Source organism: Triplophysa dalaica, chromosome 14 (assembly GCF_015846415.1).
Source record: "Triplophysa dalaica isolate WHDGS20190420 chromosome 14, ASM1584641v1, whole genome shotgun sequence".
NCBI classification, from domain to species: Eukaryota; Metazoa; Chordata; class Actinopteri; order Cypriniformes; family Nemacheilidae; genus Triplophysa; species Triplophysa dalaica.
Window position 1 is genome coordinate 6,865,001 of NC_079555.1, and position 19,138 is coordinate 6,884,138.

General features: G+C 40.0%; 1 protein-coding gene across 3 annotated transcripts in view; it reads right to left on the bottom strand.

Moving 5' to 3' along the window:
• Positions 1-2,248: 2,248 nt before the first annotated feature.
• The window catches only part of zfpm1 (zinc finger protein, FOG family member 1), a 62,297-nt gene continuing 45,407 nt past the window's right edge, over positions 2,249-19,138 (bottom strand). For all 3 annotated transcript variants that reach the window (XM_056766524.1, XM_056766523.1, XM_056766522.1), the window contains 5 exons: positions 9,847-9,949; positions 9,538-9,756; positions 7,724-7,954; positions 7,375-7,596; positions 2,249-6,479 (listed from right to left, as the gene is read on the bottom strand). In XM_056766524.1, the coding sequence (XP_056622502.1) occupies positions 4,168-6,479; positions 7,375-7,596; positions 7,724-7,954; positions 9,538-9,756; positions 9,847-9,949 (3,087 nt within the window). In that variant the 3' untranslated portion in view covers positions 2,249-4,167. The remainder of the gene's footprint in view (positions 6,480-7,374; positions 7,597-7,723; positions 7,955-9,537; positions 9,757-9,846; positions 9,950-19,138) is intronic.

Below are 19,138 nucleotides of genomic sequence, written 5' to 3' on the forward strand. Positions count from 1 at the left end.
CTTCATTAGATGCACTTAACTACATGTTAATTACTGAAAATGTACAAATCAACGTAAATGCACTGTGTAGTAAAGGGTGACATGCATGCATTGTACATTCCCATCTGTGTCACATAATATCACCATATCGACTGATATTAGAAAACAAAAGCCCACCATTTGATTCAGATAACAGCAGCGTAGTCAAATGACATTTAAAGCAGTAAGAATGTGATTTCAGAAATGAGAGCCTTCCGAAAGTGAGCCTAAATTGACCGGATGAAGCATTTGAAATTATTATCATACTGTACATTGGTGAACTCAGGAGCTTTAAACCATGGATAGGTTTAAGGGATCGAGGACGGCTCTTTTTCACAAGGCTAAGGTGAGCACCATTGAAGCTGGAGTACGATAGTCCTGGTCATTTGGCCTCTTTGCTGCGATATGCTAATTCCATGTGGAATTGTGTGCCATTATGCTAAAACAGCAAATGAAGAACCCAACTCTACACTCTTGGATATATTATGGCAATTACAATGCTTAATGGATTTTAAAAACCTTTTAACGTAATCTTTTTCAATAAATACTGTTGATACTGACTTTGAAAACCGAAAGGTAAAGGTTCATTTCCTCTTACAGCTCTAAAATCATGTTACAATGTGATCTTTAGGCTCCCATGAAAATAAAACAGAATTGAAATGAATGTCAAAAGGACTGTTTTGCTTAAGGAGAGTAATGATGAAATCACAACAAAAACGAATCCACAAGTACAGACATCCAACTGCTTTTTTTAAGAGTGGGGCCAAATAGCCTTGATATTTAAGGCAAGAAAGCTTTGCTTTATTCAGATAATTACAGCTCAGCTTATCGAGTGTGCAGTAAAAGCAAGCTGCCAGCAGAAGGTTGAGTGAGTAATACTTTTATAAATCAAGAAGGCTTGAGAAAACGTACAATAACAACGGAAGAGTGGGGAGAAACAGAAATAATTCACCAAGTAGAACATAACCTTCAGCCTGTGAATGTAAATATTGATGGGAGCATGCGTCAGTACAAAACACGATTATTTCTGTAAACACCACCGAACTTAAATCAACATAAGGCCATTTTAGGTCACCTATTTTTTATTTGAAGGGCACCGATAGCAGTTCTCGGTGAGATAGGACCGAAACATTAAAGGGGTTTGAATGTAAGATGTGCAAGTATAACTCCGTGTCTACACCGGACGTGACCTCCGCATTCAATGTGGGCAACATTTTAACTGGGTTCTAATGCATTTTATTCTATTTTGACCGGTATAGACACGGTGTAATGCAGTACATTTTGTGTACTGTCCAAGGGAACCCGTGTCAAGCAAATAAAAAAAAGCACAAGTTACCTTCCGGTCTGTGTTAGTAACCATTTTATTTATTTATTTATATTAGTTTATATTTAATGTATAATTGTATTAAATAAACAATTTGTTGAATTTGATTATTTATTCATTTTATTAAATGAACAATTTGTTGAAATTTATAGTTGGGTCGTGTTACCTTGTCGCTTAGCCAAGTTTAGCCAAGTAACGGTTCTTTACTGTAACCCAAAATAATCCTGGCTAGACATACTTTTAACTTGCTAGGTAATGTAATTTATTTATTTTTCTTGTTATCAAATATATTCTGCAGGGACTCTATTCTTTGCGGACGTCTACCGGAAGTTTAGTTTGGACCACAAAAGGATTGCATGGGTAATAACATTTGTTTAGGTTGTTGCTTTTACACTGTCTATAAATAACTGTGATTATTGATGTTATGTTAATACTACACAAGTGATCACATGCGATGGTAAAATACGAAAAATTATTTGGTTGACACTACAACATTTTGTCGCACTGATTTACACTAAAAACAACTACAAACTCCCTCAATACATCTCACAATACAATACTCTCTCTCAGCCGCCCTACACTCCTATAATGAATGCAGTTCATTGGCCAAAAATCATTGAACTGTTATTCTTAATCTAAAATTGTATAATATTCATAATGTGAAAATCTGATATTGTGACAGTCCAAAGTTCATTTAAAACTATCCTTTCAGATCTGCTTCTAACACAAGTATTAAAACGTGCATCCAGTAAAAATGGGCTTTGTGTGTTTGAAACTGAAAGCTTAAGAAAAACAGAAAAAATCATGTCATAAACAAACAAAGCTCAGCTAAAATCTCAACACCACTGTGATGCGTCAGAATTTAAGAACTGCGTGGAGATAGACGAGTACGACAAGTTCTCTTGCACTTTGAATGTCCTTCTGGACTCTTTATTTCCCATGCATAGTTTGGACAAAAATGTGTAGTGGAACTTCTTGTAGCCGAGATAAACATCCCCAAAGAAAATGTTTGACATTCATTACTTTTCCATCAACATTTTTAATTATTCACAACGTTATTTAATTATCTTTCACTTGTGTCAGAATGTTCACAAGTAAGTCCTTCGGGGACGAGTTCAGGACAAGAAAAAGTGCTTTAAAAACATAAATACATTACAAAAAAGCTTCTAAAACTAAACATTCAGCATTTTTTGTACAACACAGTGCAATAGAAAAGGGATTAGCAAAGGTCAAAATAGGGCATTCAGCACTGTTCTTTTGGACTTTGTGACAGTTGCTAAATGATTAAACGATGGAATTGTAAACGCCTCTGTGTGAATTGACGACAGGTACAGCACCGTTTTAAACCCACAACAGAGAGAAATTCAAACTGAGTTTTGTGTTTTCCTGTTTAGGTTGCTTTTGTAACAAGGAAAATGGAAATATCACTGGTAACATACACAAAGTCCACTTGGTGGGGTAGATTGAGGATCACTGTGGAAGTTGGTGACCCGTTGTTGCAGACATGTTGACGAGAGTCTTTGTTAAGGCTTTGCCAGGGCAGCCAGCTCGCAAGGACAGATTGCATGACGCTGTAGTTTAACTTACGCAAGTCCGGAGGAAAATTAAACGGTGAGTCAGAGAATGCAAAAATGAAAGAGAAACAAAGCAATCCGGTTGCCAGGAAAACCTTACTGATCGGGTCAGTTTTCAATTCTCTCTCTTATAGTGCCCTTCAACATTGCTCGACAGTGTGCAAGACGATGATATGCGTCTTTTCTATACTATACTTCATGTTCAGGTTTAAAAAAGAGCCACACACGCCTTCTCACGTGCGTTCATGAGAGTGAAATTCGCCCAGAGAGGTCAAAAGTCTTTCGGATTTGAAGCAGAGAATGTTTCGAGTTGAAGGGAGCTGGTAACCAGAGAACAAACATCTTACACTGTTCAAAATCCAAACCCGACAACTTCATCACAGTCCTTTATAAAGATTCAGAAAGCACAGCCATCTGTTAAATAAATGCCTGTTTGGGAGCCATGACCAAATACTGACACAGACTGTGTGTGTGTCTTATTACAACAACACTTACATATTTACTTCTCAAGTCCCAATGATTGATGTGAAAAACATGACACATTCCAGAAACTATAAGAAGAAACTATATCACATTAAGATTGAAATGTTTCTTTTTGACAGTATGACTAATAAAAGTATTTCTTAGTAAAAGGAAAATAGGTAGTATTAAACTGAAAGCATGAGGACTTAAAACAACTTCACATTTTTTACAGTTCAAAATCTTTCGTTTTGAACAGGTAACCAGATGCAAATTAAATCTGGGTTGTTCAGTTTTTAAAGAATGACTGAAGATTCACAGGCCGAGGTATATAAAGACCTCCAGTAGGAGTCCGCTGTGACCCTAAATCAGTGATTTAGGAAATAAAATGATAAACAAGCATGGCTCAGGCAAACAAAATTTTACCAATCTACAATGTCATCAATTAAACCAGCTCGAACAATTATTAAACACATTTAAAAAAAATTATAGACAAATGCACCTCCAGAATTGTAAAACTCTAGAAAGAAAGAAGTTTGCAGGTGTGTGGAAATAAGAAATCGGGGGAGTATTCTGTGAGCAGGTAGTCTCATCTCTTAGTGTAATACAAACTTGACCCATAACGTGTAATAAGTTACCGTAAGTAACAACACCAGAAACAAAGGGGTCGGCACAGAGACCTCCGTGTCTGGCTAGTAACAGTTCTGCTGTCGCGCTGTCCGTATGAGGTCGGGCGGTGCCGTGATTGGCACTTCTATGCATGAGAGGAATGGCAGAAGTGACTGCGTGGACTCACTTGACGTGTTCGGCACTGTGGGAGGAGCAGTAGTATTTTTTATGTGCAATGAAATTGGACAGGCTGCTGAATTTGATGTTGCACAGCCGACAGTAGCGCGTGTTTCCATTTTGCAGGGGGGAGGCGAGGGGCGTTGTGGGCATAGCTGGAGCAGTGTGGGCATGGCTTAGCAACAAGGCTGCCTTTTCAGGAACGAGCGTGGGAATGAGGGTGTGTCCTAACTGCCCCGCCTCAGGCACAGGTGACACAGTTAAATGAACTCTGGCGGGAGACAGGTCCGTGGTAGACGCCCCTACAGATTTCTGATCAAGAGGGTTTCCATTAAGCACAGATGAGGAGGGAGAGGTGACTTCTAGTTTGATGCTCCGGCCATTCACACTGTCCCTATGGGGTCGGGGGCTCGGTTTAGGAGGGGTGAGAGGGGCTGCCTCACGTGGGCTCAGACTCGGACTGGGACTGACTCCGGCCGAATGCGTCTCGGGATGTTGCTGTAGCGTGATCACTAGACCGTGAGCCATTTTGAAATGCTCTACAAGGTCACAGGTAAGCTGTCTGTTGGGAGGGCAGTATGGACAGACCACTGGAGGGGTGCGGGGGGTCTTCACTCCATGAGCGGCATTAAGAGGGGTGGACTCAGATGGGTTTGCAACCACTGCAGTTTTGCCTATTTTTGCATCTGGGTGCAAGTCCCAGCCGCGGCTCTTGGGTGAGGTGGAGGCAGGTCTCTTAAGCCGGCTGAGTTGCTCCAGTGTTTGGGGCTGTAGGGTGGTCGCTGGGCAGTAGTAGGTCTTGTGCGCCAAGTAGTTTTCAATGCTGTTGAAGCTAATGCTGCAGGCGGTACACTTGTGGTAGTCAGTAAGGGGCACGGCAGGAACGCTGGTCCCTCTTGGGTCCTCTCTTAGTCTGGGTCTTTTACTCAAGTCGATCGGGCCATCACCCTCAGGACTGGAGGTCACAGACACCTTGGAGTGTGGAGGAACGGAAGTAACCTCCTGTTTCACCCCCAGCCCAGTTGCTGCCGTCAAAGCGGCAGTGTTGGCCAAAGCCTCACTTTGAGCCATATGGATCTCATACATCTTCTTGCGCTTACGTGTGCGGATAGGTTGGGGCAGGAAGGGGGTCTTGCCAGAATGAGTCCGCTGTTTGGAGGGGTCATGTCTTGAGGCGCAATAAAAGCGCTTGTGCACGATGTAGTTTTCATGCCGGCTGAAACGAATGTTACAGGCTTGGCAGAATGTGCGTGTTAGTTCGTCCTCTTGGTCTTCAGCAGACCCACTCGGGCTCTGGCTACCCTCACTTGCCTGTCCACCTCCAGGCCCCTCCCCCTCTGAGGAAGAGGAGCAGGTAGCATCCTTCATCCCTGGTTCCTCACTCTTCACCTCAACTGTTTTGGGCTCTGAAGCCGTGCCTCCTGGGGCAGGGTCGGAATAGCTGGGCGATGCCGAGGCCGTACGGCTCACAGGTCTGGCCTGAGGTGAAGTGGCGTGAGCAGTGGGAGGTGCGGCTGTGGCGGTTGCCCCTTCCTTCAAAACGCCTGCAGCCTCTCCCTGCTGATGCCTGCTTGAACAGTAAAGCCTCTTGTGCACATAGAAGTTGTTGATGTTGTTGAAGTTGATGTCGCATTCAAAGCAAGTGGCTCCCTTGTGAACGCTGGCGGGAGAACCTGGTGTGTAGAAGGCCTGCGGTCCGGCCGCTGCTCCCTGGCCCTGTTTAATCCGACTGTGGACCATCTCGGACATCTTAGCCAAGATCTCGGATGCTTGGGGCATGATGGCAGCCTCAGAACTGAATACGTATTGCGGCAAGAACATTGCACCTCCAGGAAGAACCGAACCGGCTGTTCCAGGGTGTACAGGGCTGGAACCTGGAGTTGGGCTGGTGGGCTCTGCTTTAACTGCTACCACAGAGGGGCTCTTAGGTGAAGTAGACGGAGACAAACTCCTCCTCACAGCATTTCCTTGAGGGCTGCCTAAGCTTTCTTCCTCCTTCGAGTCGGTTTCATAATCTGACCGTGGTTCCTCTTTGATGTTGAGTTGGTTCAGGGGACTGCAGCCATGAGAGGCAGAGCTGCCGTTGGCACCTGGGCTGGACGAGTCTGGTCTGGACATGCATGCGGCGGGTTCTCCATCCAGAGGGTCTGGGAGCTTAGAGGAGGGGGGGCTGCTTTGACGAGGAGTTGGGCTTCTTTCAGCCGGAACCCTCACTTCTAGGTGTGTGTGGACATGCTGCTGGAGTAGGGCAGGTGTTTCTGCGGAGTAGCCGCACACTTGACATTTCAGGACAATTCCAGAGTCTCCTGGACTCAAGCCTGTTATAAAGAGAAGATTATGAATAATTAGATATAGGATGACTGCTAAGAAAAAACACATCAGGTGAATAGATCTGAGAATGAGTCATTTATGAGTTACAAAAAGTCTGACAGGGAAGATGTAGCCAGTGGCGTGGCGAGACCCCTTTAACTAGGGCAGGTGCCCCAGAATAAATCTGCTGTGCCTCAGTATAAATGAAATAAGTTTTAACCATTTTTTTTTTTTTCAGTATTAACATTAACACTGGACATAGCCTTGAATCAACCTCTCATCTCTCTGCAATGTATTTTATGTGTTTAGATATGAATTATATTTGAGCATATGAGTCATTGCCATGCTTAAGACAAACCGACTGCAAATTATAATCAAGTTTAATGTGAAAAGATGTTTTGTCCTCTAATTCCTCAAGTTATTAACATTTTTCAGTGTTGCTGAAGCACCTTAAAAAACAGCATACCAAAAATTCCTTCTTGTTACAAAGAGACGTGTCAGGTCAGATGTTAGTTTTTAAACAATGTCCTAACTGAGGGTGACAAAATGAGATTCCACAGATAAATAATTTGTGCATCCACAACAAAACCTAAATTGTTGCACAACTCATGCAAAGCCAACTTTTATGTCAAAATGTTTTTTTTTACTTTTAAAATGATTAAATACCGTGTTGTCAAACATAATAAGCATTCTTTATAATACAATATCATGCATTGATATTTGAAAAACATAGTGAAAAACATAAAGAGTGACTAATAATAATAAATTATGGCAAAAAAGAATAAAGAAATGTGTATAGATTTGGAACAACTAGAGGATGAGTAAATAACAGAATATCTATTTAAGGGTGAACTGTCTCTTTGAGTAAAGTTTGAAAAGTACTGTAAAAGAACCTGTAGCTACCTGTAGGCTGTTTGGGTGAGTGTCCCTCACTGTGAGATCCAGGCTGGCAAACCATGTGACTTGTGACCAGGTGACTATACAGAATGTCTCGTGTTGTGGAGATGAAACCACAGCCGTGACAAACACCGTTCAGTGAGTCTGTGTGGACCTTTAAGTGCCGCTCACAGTTTGCTTTAGTGGTAAAAGCCGACAGGCAAATCAAACACACAAAAGGGCGCTCTCCTGAAACATAGACACACACAAGCCAAATGATTATTAACCAAACAGAGATCAGAGGAGTACTCCATTAAAACCCCATTCAAACATATGAAAGAGTGTTTGATTAGGGGAAAAGAGAGACGCGTCTCACCACTGTGAGTTCTCATATGGATCTCCAGAGAGCTGGTGCTGGGGCAGCTTTTGTTGCATTGTGGGAAGGGACACAGCCTCTCGTTGGGGTATGAATCTTTAGGCTTGTCCTGTGGAGGAGACGAAGCGGTCTGCTGCTTCTGCCGGCTCGCACAGTAGTACATGAGATGGGCCTGGAGATTTCTCTCACTTCTGTACCAGATTCCACAGTCTTTGCATGGAAAAATATCCTCTGCACACACACACAAAATACAACCAATTAGAACAAAAGCAACAAGCTTTCAATAAGTCACTCATCTTTTGAGTATAAAGGGTTCTTTGAGAGGATGTTCAAAGAAGGACATCTGCTCACGAAGAGAGAGCACCATTGGACAAGTATTTTTCTAACTTACTACACCCATTTTATTAAGTTTTCATTACACATTTTCATACACTGTACGGTGTCTTTCCGATATATTATTTATCCAACATGTATAATTGACATTTCACGCATTTCATCGTAGGTGGGATGATGTGTGATGTTTTGTATGGCAGCAGCTTCATATATATTCACACACTAAACAATACATACAAGCACTAACACACGCTTGCACTCAATTATAAATCAGAAAAAGCCATCATCTCCACGGCAACGGGCACATCGGGTTTGTGACGTTTGCGAGAGTGTGCACATGTGTCCTGATATCAGATAGGGACAATTACACACACATGTTGAACGCTCTTTATTTGATAACGAATGAAACATCACAATTATCCCTTTCAACTAGCCCAGCTAATGCAGGGTGAACCGTGTCGGGCTGATCATGTTTTACCCTTCAGCCTTATTTACAGTGATTATTCATTTGTTCATCACAGCATGATTGTGTCCACTCCCACTCCCCACACTTTTACAGAAGTAAAGGAGAGAGCATGATGCACTGACTGTACCAGTCAAAGCTTCATCCCTGTCTGAACTGAAGCAACACTGCCACCTACTGGTGGAGAAGCTAAAATGACCAGCAACAGTGACATACCACGTACAGTTAACATTTAATCCATTTTGCAACATTTGGATTTTATGTCATTTGTCCGCTGATACCAAAATACAAATAAACGTTCCTCATTTGGCTGAAATATTATCTAACGCCCAAATCAAATGCTAATTCAATTTTTAAAGCTTTTGATCTAGCAATAAAATTATTTTGATTAGATATTATTAGACATTAGGCAGTATTCTTTATATATCTTTTTTATATATAAATCATTTATTCTCAAAATATCAGGATAAAATCTTTTCATATAATTTATATCAAAGCATCATTGTGTTAATTTAGATATCAGCACTGTTTGGTGTATTTCCATGTATCATTATGTCTATTTTTAACATATATTAACAAATATACTACATATATTATCAACATCTATTATTTTTTAACATATATTATTATTGGTCACCCCTCATGTTTGTTGGGTCTGTGGCTTTAAAAAAATTACACAATCAAATATTGAGTAAACAAATGTAAATATCATTTTTAAAAACATTAAAAAGGTTGTTAACATCGACAAGAGTGTTTTTTTCCATTTTCCCTTTGAACACTGCTGTTTGAGATACCGACTGACAGCTATGCGATTTTGGAATATCAATTTAATATCAGTACCTCATTAGTACCTCATCATACAAAGTACCATTTCTCTTACAACAAGGTTGAGGAAATAATGACAGAAGTGTTTTTTTTACATGAACCGTCCCTTTAAAAAACATACAAATAAACTGATGGGAGAACGCAGGAGGAAACTGTTAAGGCATGTTGTGTTTATCGAAAAGTAGTGACTCACTGTTAACCACAGCAGTTGCTAAGATGGCAGCCATGCCAGCCTGCTGTGGGAGGAGCTGGATTTCTGAGTGCAGAGCAGCTGGATACTCAGGCTCCTCCTTCAACCGTATAGCGCCCGTCTGTATCGCCTTCGACTGATCAGCAGTTGAGAAGGACAGTCTTGCCACAAGTGCATTGCCGCTGGGCAGGTCCTGTGTGAGCTTACAGAATAAAGCTCCTCCTGTAAAATAAACCGCCAATGTTACTTTCTATCTAATGGTTACCTGAGACACCTGAGATAAAGTGAGAGAGGGGTGTGTTTAATTCTTACCCTGACTGTAGATGGTGCAGTTTGACGCTGTGGGGCGTGAGGTCACAGGTATTCTCCGGAGCCAGTAGTCTGCGTCTTCACACTCCAAAGACATGAAAGATCTCTGGAAAACACACAAATAGAAATATAGTCAGCTTTCTGGAGGTACTCGTGCAAGATTAAATGGAACAGTTAAACGGACAGTTCACACAAAAATAAACATTCTGTCAACATTTAGTCAACCTCAAGTTGTTGCAAATGTGTATAAATGTCTTTGTTCTGATTAGATATTTGGAAGAATGCTTTTAACCAACAGTTCTTAGCCACAGTTCAGAAAATGATTCTGTGTCGTAGTGGACTTCATGGAGTGAATTGCGTAAACTTTACTTAATACAATATATTGTTCTTGTTTTTTTAACCATACTTTAAGTTAAAATCTGGGAATTCTACATGCACAAATTATTGAGTGATTTCAACTTAATTTTATCATGTTCAACCCACTTAAAACTAGTATAAAGGATCTTTACTTAATTATTTTGTGGTGGGACTACATGAATTCTTTAAATTAATTTCACTAACTGAGTAGTGAATTTAGAGTCATTTTTGTGAAAAAAGTTCTATTTTATTTGCTTTACAATATAATGAAAGACTTGATAGTGTTTATTGTGCCGTTGTCTTTAATTCTGTTTGTCAGTTTCCTGGTTACCATCGTTCAGAAGAGTGGTGCTTGTGCTTAGATTATGGGAGAGCTCATGATGTGTGTTAATTTCGCTCAGTGAACAGTAATGGTGATTATGCCAGTACTGAGACTACTCTCAGCTTACTTGAACATTATAAATGTTGTAAACAACAGTAAATGTTAAACTGAAGTCAACTGAAGTTAACTCCAATGCTCAATTGAGAATTTCTTCATGATTTTACGAAGTTTATCATGTGACATGTGCATAAATAAACTTGATTTATGTATGGAATTGTGTTAAAATTAAGCTTTGAAGTACTACTAAATATTTTGTTTAATATTATTTAGTGGTGCGCCGTTAACGGCGTTAACGCAGTGAGACTATTATCGCGCGTTAAAAAAATTGTCGCCGTTAATCTATTCTCAAAGTTGGGTTGGGAGCTGGGTCTATACTACGCAAGCTATGATGACTTTCACCTTGATATTTTAGCGCGGATGTATACCAGCTTAACTGCACTGTACGGAGCGAGAACGAGATTTTTCAACTCGCGTCATTCGCGTCATTTGCGGAAGCGGAAGCAGAAGCCGCCTCATCATCTCATAACCAGGGCTTCATTCGCGCGATTCGCGCAGCAAGTAGGTCTATTGGCTCTTTGCATTAACATATAAATCACTCGCGCTTGACACGCCATTCGCGTTTGGTCTGAACACAACATAACGTTACTGTGAAATTACCGCATCAAACGTGACGTGCTAACATGGATGCACCTTTGAAGCCGCCGGGTTTGCTTCAGGGAATATTAATTTTTAAGAAGCTTCCCAATGGAAACATCGACAAGACTAAGGTTGTTTGCACCTTGTGCAATGCGGAATTGGTTTAAAAAAAACACTTTCTCTCAACAGGTAGTGGTCTAACTTTAGTTGAAAACAGTAACTTTGTATTGAGATCTAATGTATTATGGCTCCTGTATGACATATCGCTTGTTGCTCCCTCACTCTTTGTAAGTCGCTTTGGATAAAAGCGTCTGCTAAATGACTAAATGTAAATGTACTGTAGGAGCTCTTCCAGTCTCAAGTACCACCTAAACGCAAAGAATCCCTTAGCTAATGCGGAAGTAAACACAAGTTCATTTTCCATCCATCCATTTTCTACCGCTTATCCGAACTACCTCGGGTCACGGGGAGCCTGCGCCTATCTCAGGAGTCACAAGTTCATTTTATTGAACATAATTTAATTTTCATCACCAATTATCATAGTAGAACAGCTTTCTCAAGCAGTTTGTGATGCATTTTGGAAACAGGAGATGAGCCCCTGGTCTAATGCGCCACCTGGCTTTAGACACCCGTTCTCAAAGACTTACTTTTAGTCATTATTTGGGTAGCACACATTCTGAATGCCTTCGGCAGAATTCAAATGAGCCATTTTAATCTAGATTAATCTAGATTAATCTTGGAATTAATCTAGATTAATCTAGATTAAAAAAATTAATCTATGCCCACCACTAATATTATTTTTAAGTAAATATATCCGTGTCTTTTTTATCAGCATAGTGGGAGAAAATACAATGTAAAAAGTGCCGCAGAACTGTTTGCTTTCCTACATTATTCAAAATATCTTCTTTTGTGTTCAAAGCAACCAAGAAATATATCCTATACATTTTTGCTACTGGTTACAATCAGTCTTTCAAATAACTTTTGTTGGGTTTATCAGAACAAAGAAATTGATACAGATTTGGGACAACCTGAGGGTGAGTAAACGAAGACAGAATTTTCATATTTGGGTGAACTGTTCCTTTGCACAGGTTAAGTAACCCATTAGGTAATAAGAAAATATGTAAAATTGTAAAACAAAATAATCTCATTTGCCCCCAAATATTGAAAAATGGTTCGTTGTTATGTGCATTTTCTGTATATTAAACAAATGTTTAATTTAAGTCTAAAAACACAATTCTGACATTTTCATTTTTAAGGTAACCTGACAACAGAAGTTCTAAAATAGCTTTAACCCATATACAAATTTTCAACTAGTTCTTTTATTTGCAATTTCTCATGGCACTTGTTTCCCATTGAGCATATTTTTATTGCATGTGGGCATGCACTGGGGTGATAATTGTAGGTTTGTATCTTTATCGTGACAGTTTGTTGACAGAAATACAAAAACACATTCAAATACTTTTTTTGTATTTCATAATGCCTTCCTTCTAATAACAAACCGTTGAATTCAAGCATCCTTCTTTTAAATTTCGATATTAAAAAAGCAAATCCAGACTTGCCAACTGTTTAACAGTTTATTATGATTCATCTTCCAACTTTTTTTTTTCAATGCCCCGTTTCACTTGCGTTCACAGGGAAAGCTCAATAACGGTTGAAAGGAGATACAATGTTGGAAACATCGAGTGGTTTTCAACCGCATGTTTTTTTTTGGAAAATAACTGTAATATGCAAAAGCCTCAAAGGGGTGTGTTGGCGATAACAACGAAGTAGCCCTAATAACATCTCAAATACAAAAAAATACAGCAACACAATGAAGTCATTATGTCGTGAAAACTGAGACCAGACTGTACATAAACTCTCTTTCAGACATATTCTTGATAATGGACTTTAAAAATCATCTCGCCTCACAGCAGATTGTCTCTGATCCGATTCACTAGGTGGCAGCAGTCTCGTAGTGCCGGTTCATTAATAACCTCAAGTTTAGGAAAACCTTCACGGTCCTTCATTCACTACGCTTAGTTGAAGACTTGCCTTTGGGAAAAGTAGTCATTATATGATCGACACGCTACCAAATCAACTTTAAAAGACACGAGAAAATGAAACGCCATTAGTAGAAATGTGTAAAGCAGGATTAAAAGCCACCAGTCGATGGGTTGAGAGGAAGAGATGGGCAGCAGAAGAGGACAGCTGAAGGGTTTCTTTCTAATTCTGTCTGTTCTTGCCCGAAGATACGGTCCGTATTGTATTTCATGGGGAACTAGTGCTGATAAGCAGATAGGGCTCCTTTTGTTTTAATTTGAAACCCAATGCTGGAGCCGTCTGTGGCATAAGTGCTGCGTGCTTCTGCTAATTTGTTTCAGACTCATTTAACGACTCGACTTTAAGCTTTACAAAAGGAGAGGGCAGCGTGGTCAGACCTCGCCTTTGACAAAACACTTCCAGACAAATGCTCGCTCTAATTAAACACACACGCGAGCGCGTTGACGCGTAGATTTGTACACGCAGATGCACATGGAGAGTAAATGAAGATGTAAATGGTTGTGACCCAGAATGAATAGTGAACAAGAAGCGGTTCATAGCGATCAAGGCGAACAGAGGGGGTCCATATCTCAACTGGTAAATAGAGGAAGTCAATGGTCAGGTGATCAGGTACAGTACATAACGCAATGATCACATTGCATCCACATTTTTGAATGGAGTCTTTTGGAAAAAAACATCCGGTCGCAGTGCAACAGATGTCTTCCAGAATTCTTCTCGGTTTCATTTCCTGTTATTGTTTCCATACCTATAAACGTTTTCCAGCTCATATGATATCAAGGTTTCATTTTCATTAAAACAAGGCTTTCTACATATTCTTGAATACAAATGAGCATTATGAGTATTGTGTTAGCAGTGGAAAGGTTGTTTGTTTGAGTCCCAGGAAGACACTGATAATGTACACCTTGAATTCACAGCTGCTATAGTTGCTATGGATAAAAGAGTCATCAAACGCATTAATGTAAATATATAAAAAACATCTACAGAGCACTGATATTGAGGAGTCAAATAAAGACTTAATCAAATATATCATGGTTCAATGTTAAAACAATTTAAATGCATCTGAACTAGGGATGGCGCAATGTTAGCTTTTTCTTTACACCACGGTTATCATGACCAAAATAATTCATAACAATATTATTATGGTATCTACTGAATTATGAAATAATGAAAGACAAACGATGCTGTCAGTCAAATTCTAATTTTGTTTATTTTGTGTTTTGTCAATAAATTTGTCAAATTATTTGTCAATAAATCACACTCAAAATAGGAATGTAGAAAGTCAGAGAGAGAGTATGTACCCAAATTTTTATTTGATGGTACAGTGTATGAAATTTAGCAGCATCTAGTGGTGAGGTTGCCACTTGCATTCAATGGCTCACTCTCCTCCCTTTCCAACACTACGGAGGCTGACACAGGACTAAAATGTCGTCATGTTTTCGCTTCTTTGCAGAAGAAGAAAACTTATTTATGATAAACACTCTGTAGAGCAGTTTGTGTGTTTAGGGCTACTGTAGAAACAACATGGCGAATTCCATGTAAGGGCACCCGCGGTGTATGTGAATAGAAATAGCTAATTCTAAGGTAATAAATACATAACGATTCATTATGTAAGGTCTTTATACACTTGGTGAGACAGTTTTGTATATTATGTTGCATTTCTTTTTAAATAAATCCTACAAAGGTTGGCCTCTAATAGTGTAAATTATGTGCTTAATAGTTCATGATATGTATATAATTACTACAAATCGATAAATGTGGGTTTTAATATCATGGTTATTTTAGTACTGTTACACTGTGACATCCCTAACTAAACTTATTCAGATAACACGATTCTTGAATCACATGTGTCTGAAATCAAGGATGTAGAAACTGGACCAATGTGATAGGAGGAATGTTTAAGAATCAGTCAAACACTGATCTGAAATAAAATCCCTGAAAAAACTCCACACATGATTATTTGAGAATGCATTCGCATTATGACCGAATTGTGTAACCCCACAGTCAGGTCCAGCATTGGTGACTATAATGATCAAAATGAAGAAAGACCGTTAGAGTGTAACCCTACTGTGGGTGAAAACACCCCCCACTCCCTCAAACGCAGAAACTAGGGTACTTTGAGTGCGTTGCTTTAAACCGTGTCGAGTGCACAGCTTTGAGGAACAGTCTAAGCCCCTCGTCCGAGCCCTGCTCCCTCATGAATATTAATGACGACGGCCGCGCTTTAATCTGCCTGATCCCCACACTGCTGCCGCCGCCCTGATAGCGAATCTAATTATTTGGTCTGATATTAACCAGCAGCCACCCCCCCCCACACTCCTTACACATGCACGCCGACAGTAAAAGACGTAGACGCACCTTTCCAACTCACAGACAAACAGACACATGCTTCTGCATCAGCGTCATGCACACATTCAACACTCTCACGCAGTCAGGCTTTGTGCGCTGTTATCGTTCCAAAAAACTCCTTCCTCCGACGCTGATAAAAGTTGCATGCAAATGATTCCTGTACGATTTCGTTTCGCAGAAACTAGAGCAAAAACGGTTTCACCTCAGAAGTGAGTGCGGTCTCTTTCCGTGACCCTACGGTGTGACCCCGGGTTAAATCCACCCAGGTTTACAGACCCAATTAAAACAAATTGACTGAACTCATCTTCTGGTAGCCAGAGGACATCTCTTAAACGCATACTCCATATGTTCCTCATGTAAATGTTTAACACGGTAGAAAGGTATTAAACAGCGTGCAAATACACTAAAACTGATGCTCATTATGATAGTGTGGAACAAGGGTTTAAAAGGTGTTTGCTCAAGATATGACAGCATGCATCTCACTATGTGTAATCCTGCAGTGTTCTGTGAGGGAACACTATTGAGATGAAAAAGAACACACCTGACTTGGAATGACATCACAATTTCAATATAGTAAACTAAAAGTTTACTATATAGCAGTAAACTAGTAAACCATCCAACCACAAATTTCCCGAACGCACCACAAAAACGAAATGATCCCTGAATTCATGTTTACTACATACGGATTCGCAACAGAATGAACAGCTTAACTAAACTAAGACGGCAACTGTATGTTACTTCTCTCTACTCTCTCGCTCACTCTCATTTTTCTGCGTTTTTCCTCCATCGTTATCTTCTTCTGTTCCTGTTTCTCTATCTCCACCTTTATCCTCCTCCTCATCTGTCCATATCCCTCTTTTCATGCTCCGCCACACTCTTTGTCTCCATCTCCTTTCCGCTATCTATTCCTCTCCGTATCTCTCCACACACTCCTTTCTCACTTTTCCATCCCCCTTGCTTTCTGCCCCTTCTCTCTATCTGCTCTACACAGGAAATGGTTTCTTTCCCAAAAGGGGGCTGGGGGGGTTGAAAAGGGGGTTCATACTGTCCCAAACAAAGAGGTCAGTGTGTGAATCCTCCAAAAATTCAGGGAAGAAAAGGAAGAGCGATAACAATCAGAAACCTTCTCTCATCCGCCTCTCTCTCTCCCTCTCTCTCTCTCTCCCTCTCTCTCACTCTCTCTCTCACACACACATTCTCTTTTCTTCTTTACTTTTCTCCATCTTTCTCTTTTTTCAGGTCCCGCTAGCATAGTTGACAGTAGGTTACCTTAATGGCACAATGACTAACTATTTTTAACTGAACTTGTAGTTTTGTAGGAAATGTGTCAAATTGAATCAGGTGAACCAAAACTTGTCTCGTGTTCAAAATCAAGAGATCATTCAAAATTCTTTAACATTTCTAGATGTATTATGGCCATTCCAGTCCACTGTCAGTTGAATTTCATCAGACCTCAGACACAGTCATTCAACTGCAATGTGAAAGACTGACAGCATGACAAGACACATGAAAACTGATCAAATATCGAGGTTATCGCGTGAAAAAAATATTTTTGAACTTTCCAAAATACAACATTGCATTATTTAAAAGTTAATATTAACTGGTCTTCTTTGCAGTATTTGAGGTCTGAAACAACATAAATCATCTTTTCTGTTATTCTGACCTAATTCTCCAGGGTTCGTTTTGTGCAAATAAATGCAAATAGAAACAATATTTTTATTTGAAATATTGTTAGAAGTTCACAGCATAAAACAAAAATAATAATTTCACCTAAACACATACCAATAAATAATAAATTCAGAAACCCTGAAAATGATCTTTGAAATGGTATCTACTTTTTATGCGGCTGTTTATGTAGATACAGAATCAAAGAACAGAATGTGCAACTACTATTTTACTTCCACAGGCATTCTTACAAATGCAACGCTTGGCAAGGATGCCCGAAAAAAGCAGCTAATATTTTTGAAGTAATATTTTCTAATTTAATTTTACTGGATCATTGTGAACATTCCTAACACACACTCAAGCAGCACATCTTTGTGTAGACACACCCCTCCAAGAAAACAGCATCAAGGTGAAATGAGTGGCATGCAAATGACATGTAAAAATCAGAAACTGTGATACTTAAAACATTGAGATAAGAGATTTGAAAATGAGGCACTCTTGGAAAGCGGGCTCCTGATCTGCCGGTGATCTGGTTTGGAGATAGAGGAAGCTTTTCCTCTCTCTGTGTCTCTTTCTCTCACCAATCCTATCTCTCAAACTCGCTGATTCTTTTGCTCTTTCTTTTTCTTCAGAGTAAACCCTGCAAATCCAAGGAAACAGTTCATTCTATGATCATTCCCTCACCCTCATGTCTTTTCAAACCTATTCTGTTATGTTTTCTGTGAAATATTTAAGCACACATTTTTTCTTTGCATTTCTTTATATAAAACATGCTGTAGATTGTGTGAAGATTAACGGTGAAAGCATTGGTCTCTTCCTCATTCAAGCATCATATGGACTACTTTTATTGTGCTTTTGCTATTTTTTTTGTCATTGTATGGTAAGAGTTGCATGAGGTCAATTGTCGTGTTTTTTATTTGTATTAGAAAACTTTCACTGCATTTAGGGGGGGCAATAAAGCATCTTCTAAGCAAGTGACTTGCACATATTTCTTTCTTTTGGGCACAAACATCTCCACGTATTCCTAAATTTATGCACTTCTATGGCAGAAGAGCAAAGTGGGGAGCCTGCAGGGAGGGTGCAGATGCCAACACGTAACATCTCCAATTGGACTCCCATTTTAAGCCTGACTTGCTTTTCCTTTTATCATTTTGCAGACAATTAAGAAGGACAATAATTAAGGGTATTCATGCATTTCATTCAGGGAAAAGCATGTGTAGCGAGGGGTGGCTCTCCGAGATCATTCCACTGACAGATAAACCAAAAATCGGGTATAAGGGTAAACAAACCCCGCTGGAGCGAGAAAGAAGGATTGGTGAGAGAGGAAGACAGAGAGAAGATGAAGAGCATTCACCTTGACGTGTCCTTTGTGGGGTGGCGGAGGTTGTGGTGGGAGGCTGGTACCCCCCCAAAAAAGTGGAATGGAGAGCAGTGGGTGGCGGGGCTTATCGGAGCAGTTCTCCTGGAGAGATTATTGGGGGATTAGTTGGGACGCTTGTTTCTAAAACATGATGAAAAGACGCTCGGCGCATGATAACGCTTTGAACTTCCCAACCACCACCATCGTGCCTTCGGGCGGTGTTCCACGAAATAACAGGAGTGTCGAAGTGGAAAGAACAATGGGAATGCAAAAGGAGGAGACGTTCTGCACTAGCATTTTTATTGAGGCATGTTTTTTCATACGTGATGCACTGGTATGCGGATAGTATTGATACAGAAAGACTGAAATGATGATGAGTTTCAGTGATCTTGTAAAGTAACTGTCAGGTGGTATTTTCACTATGGAACTGCAAGAAATTGTGCTTTAATACAGGTGTCTGTATACATTAACAGGTGTGTGTACAAATTAGTAGGTGTGTACAGTATCAA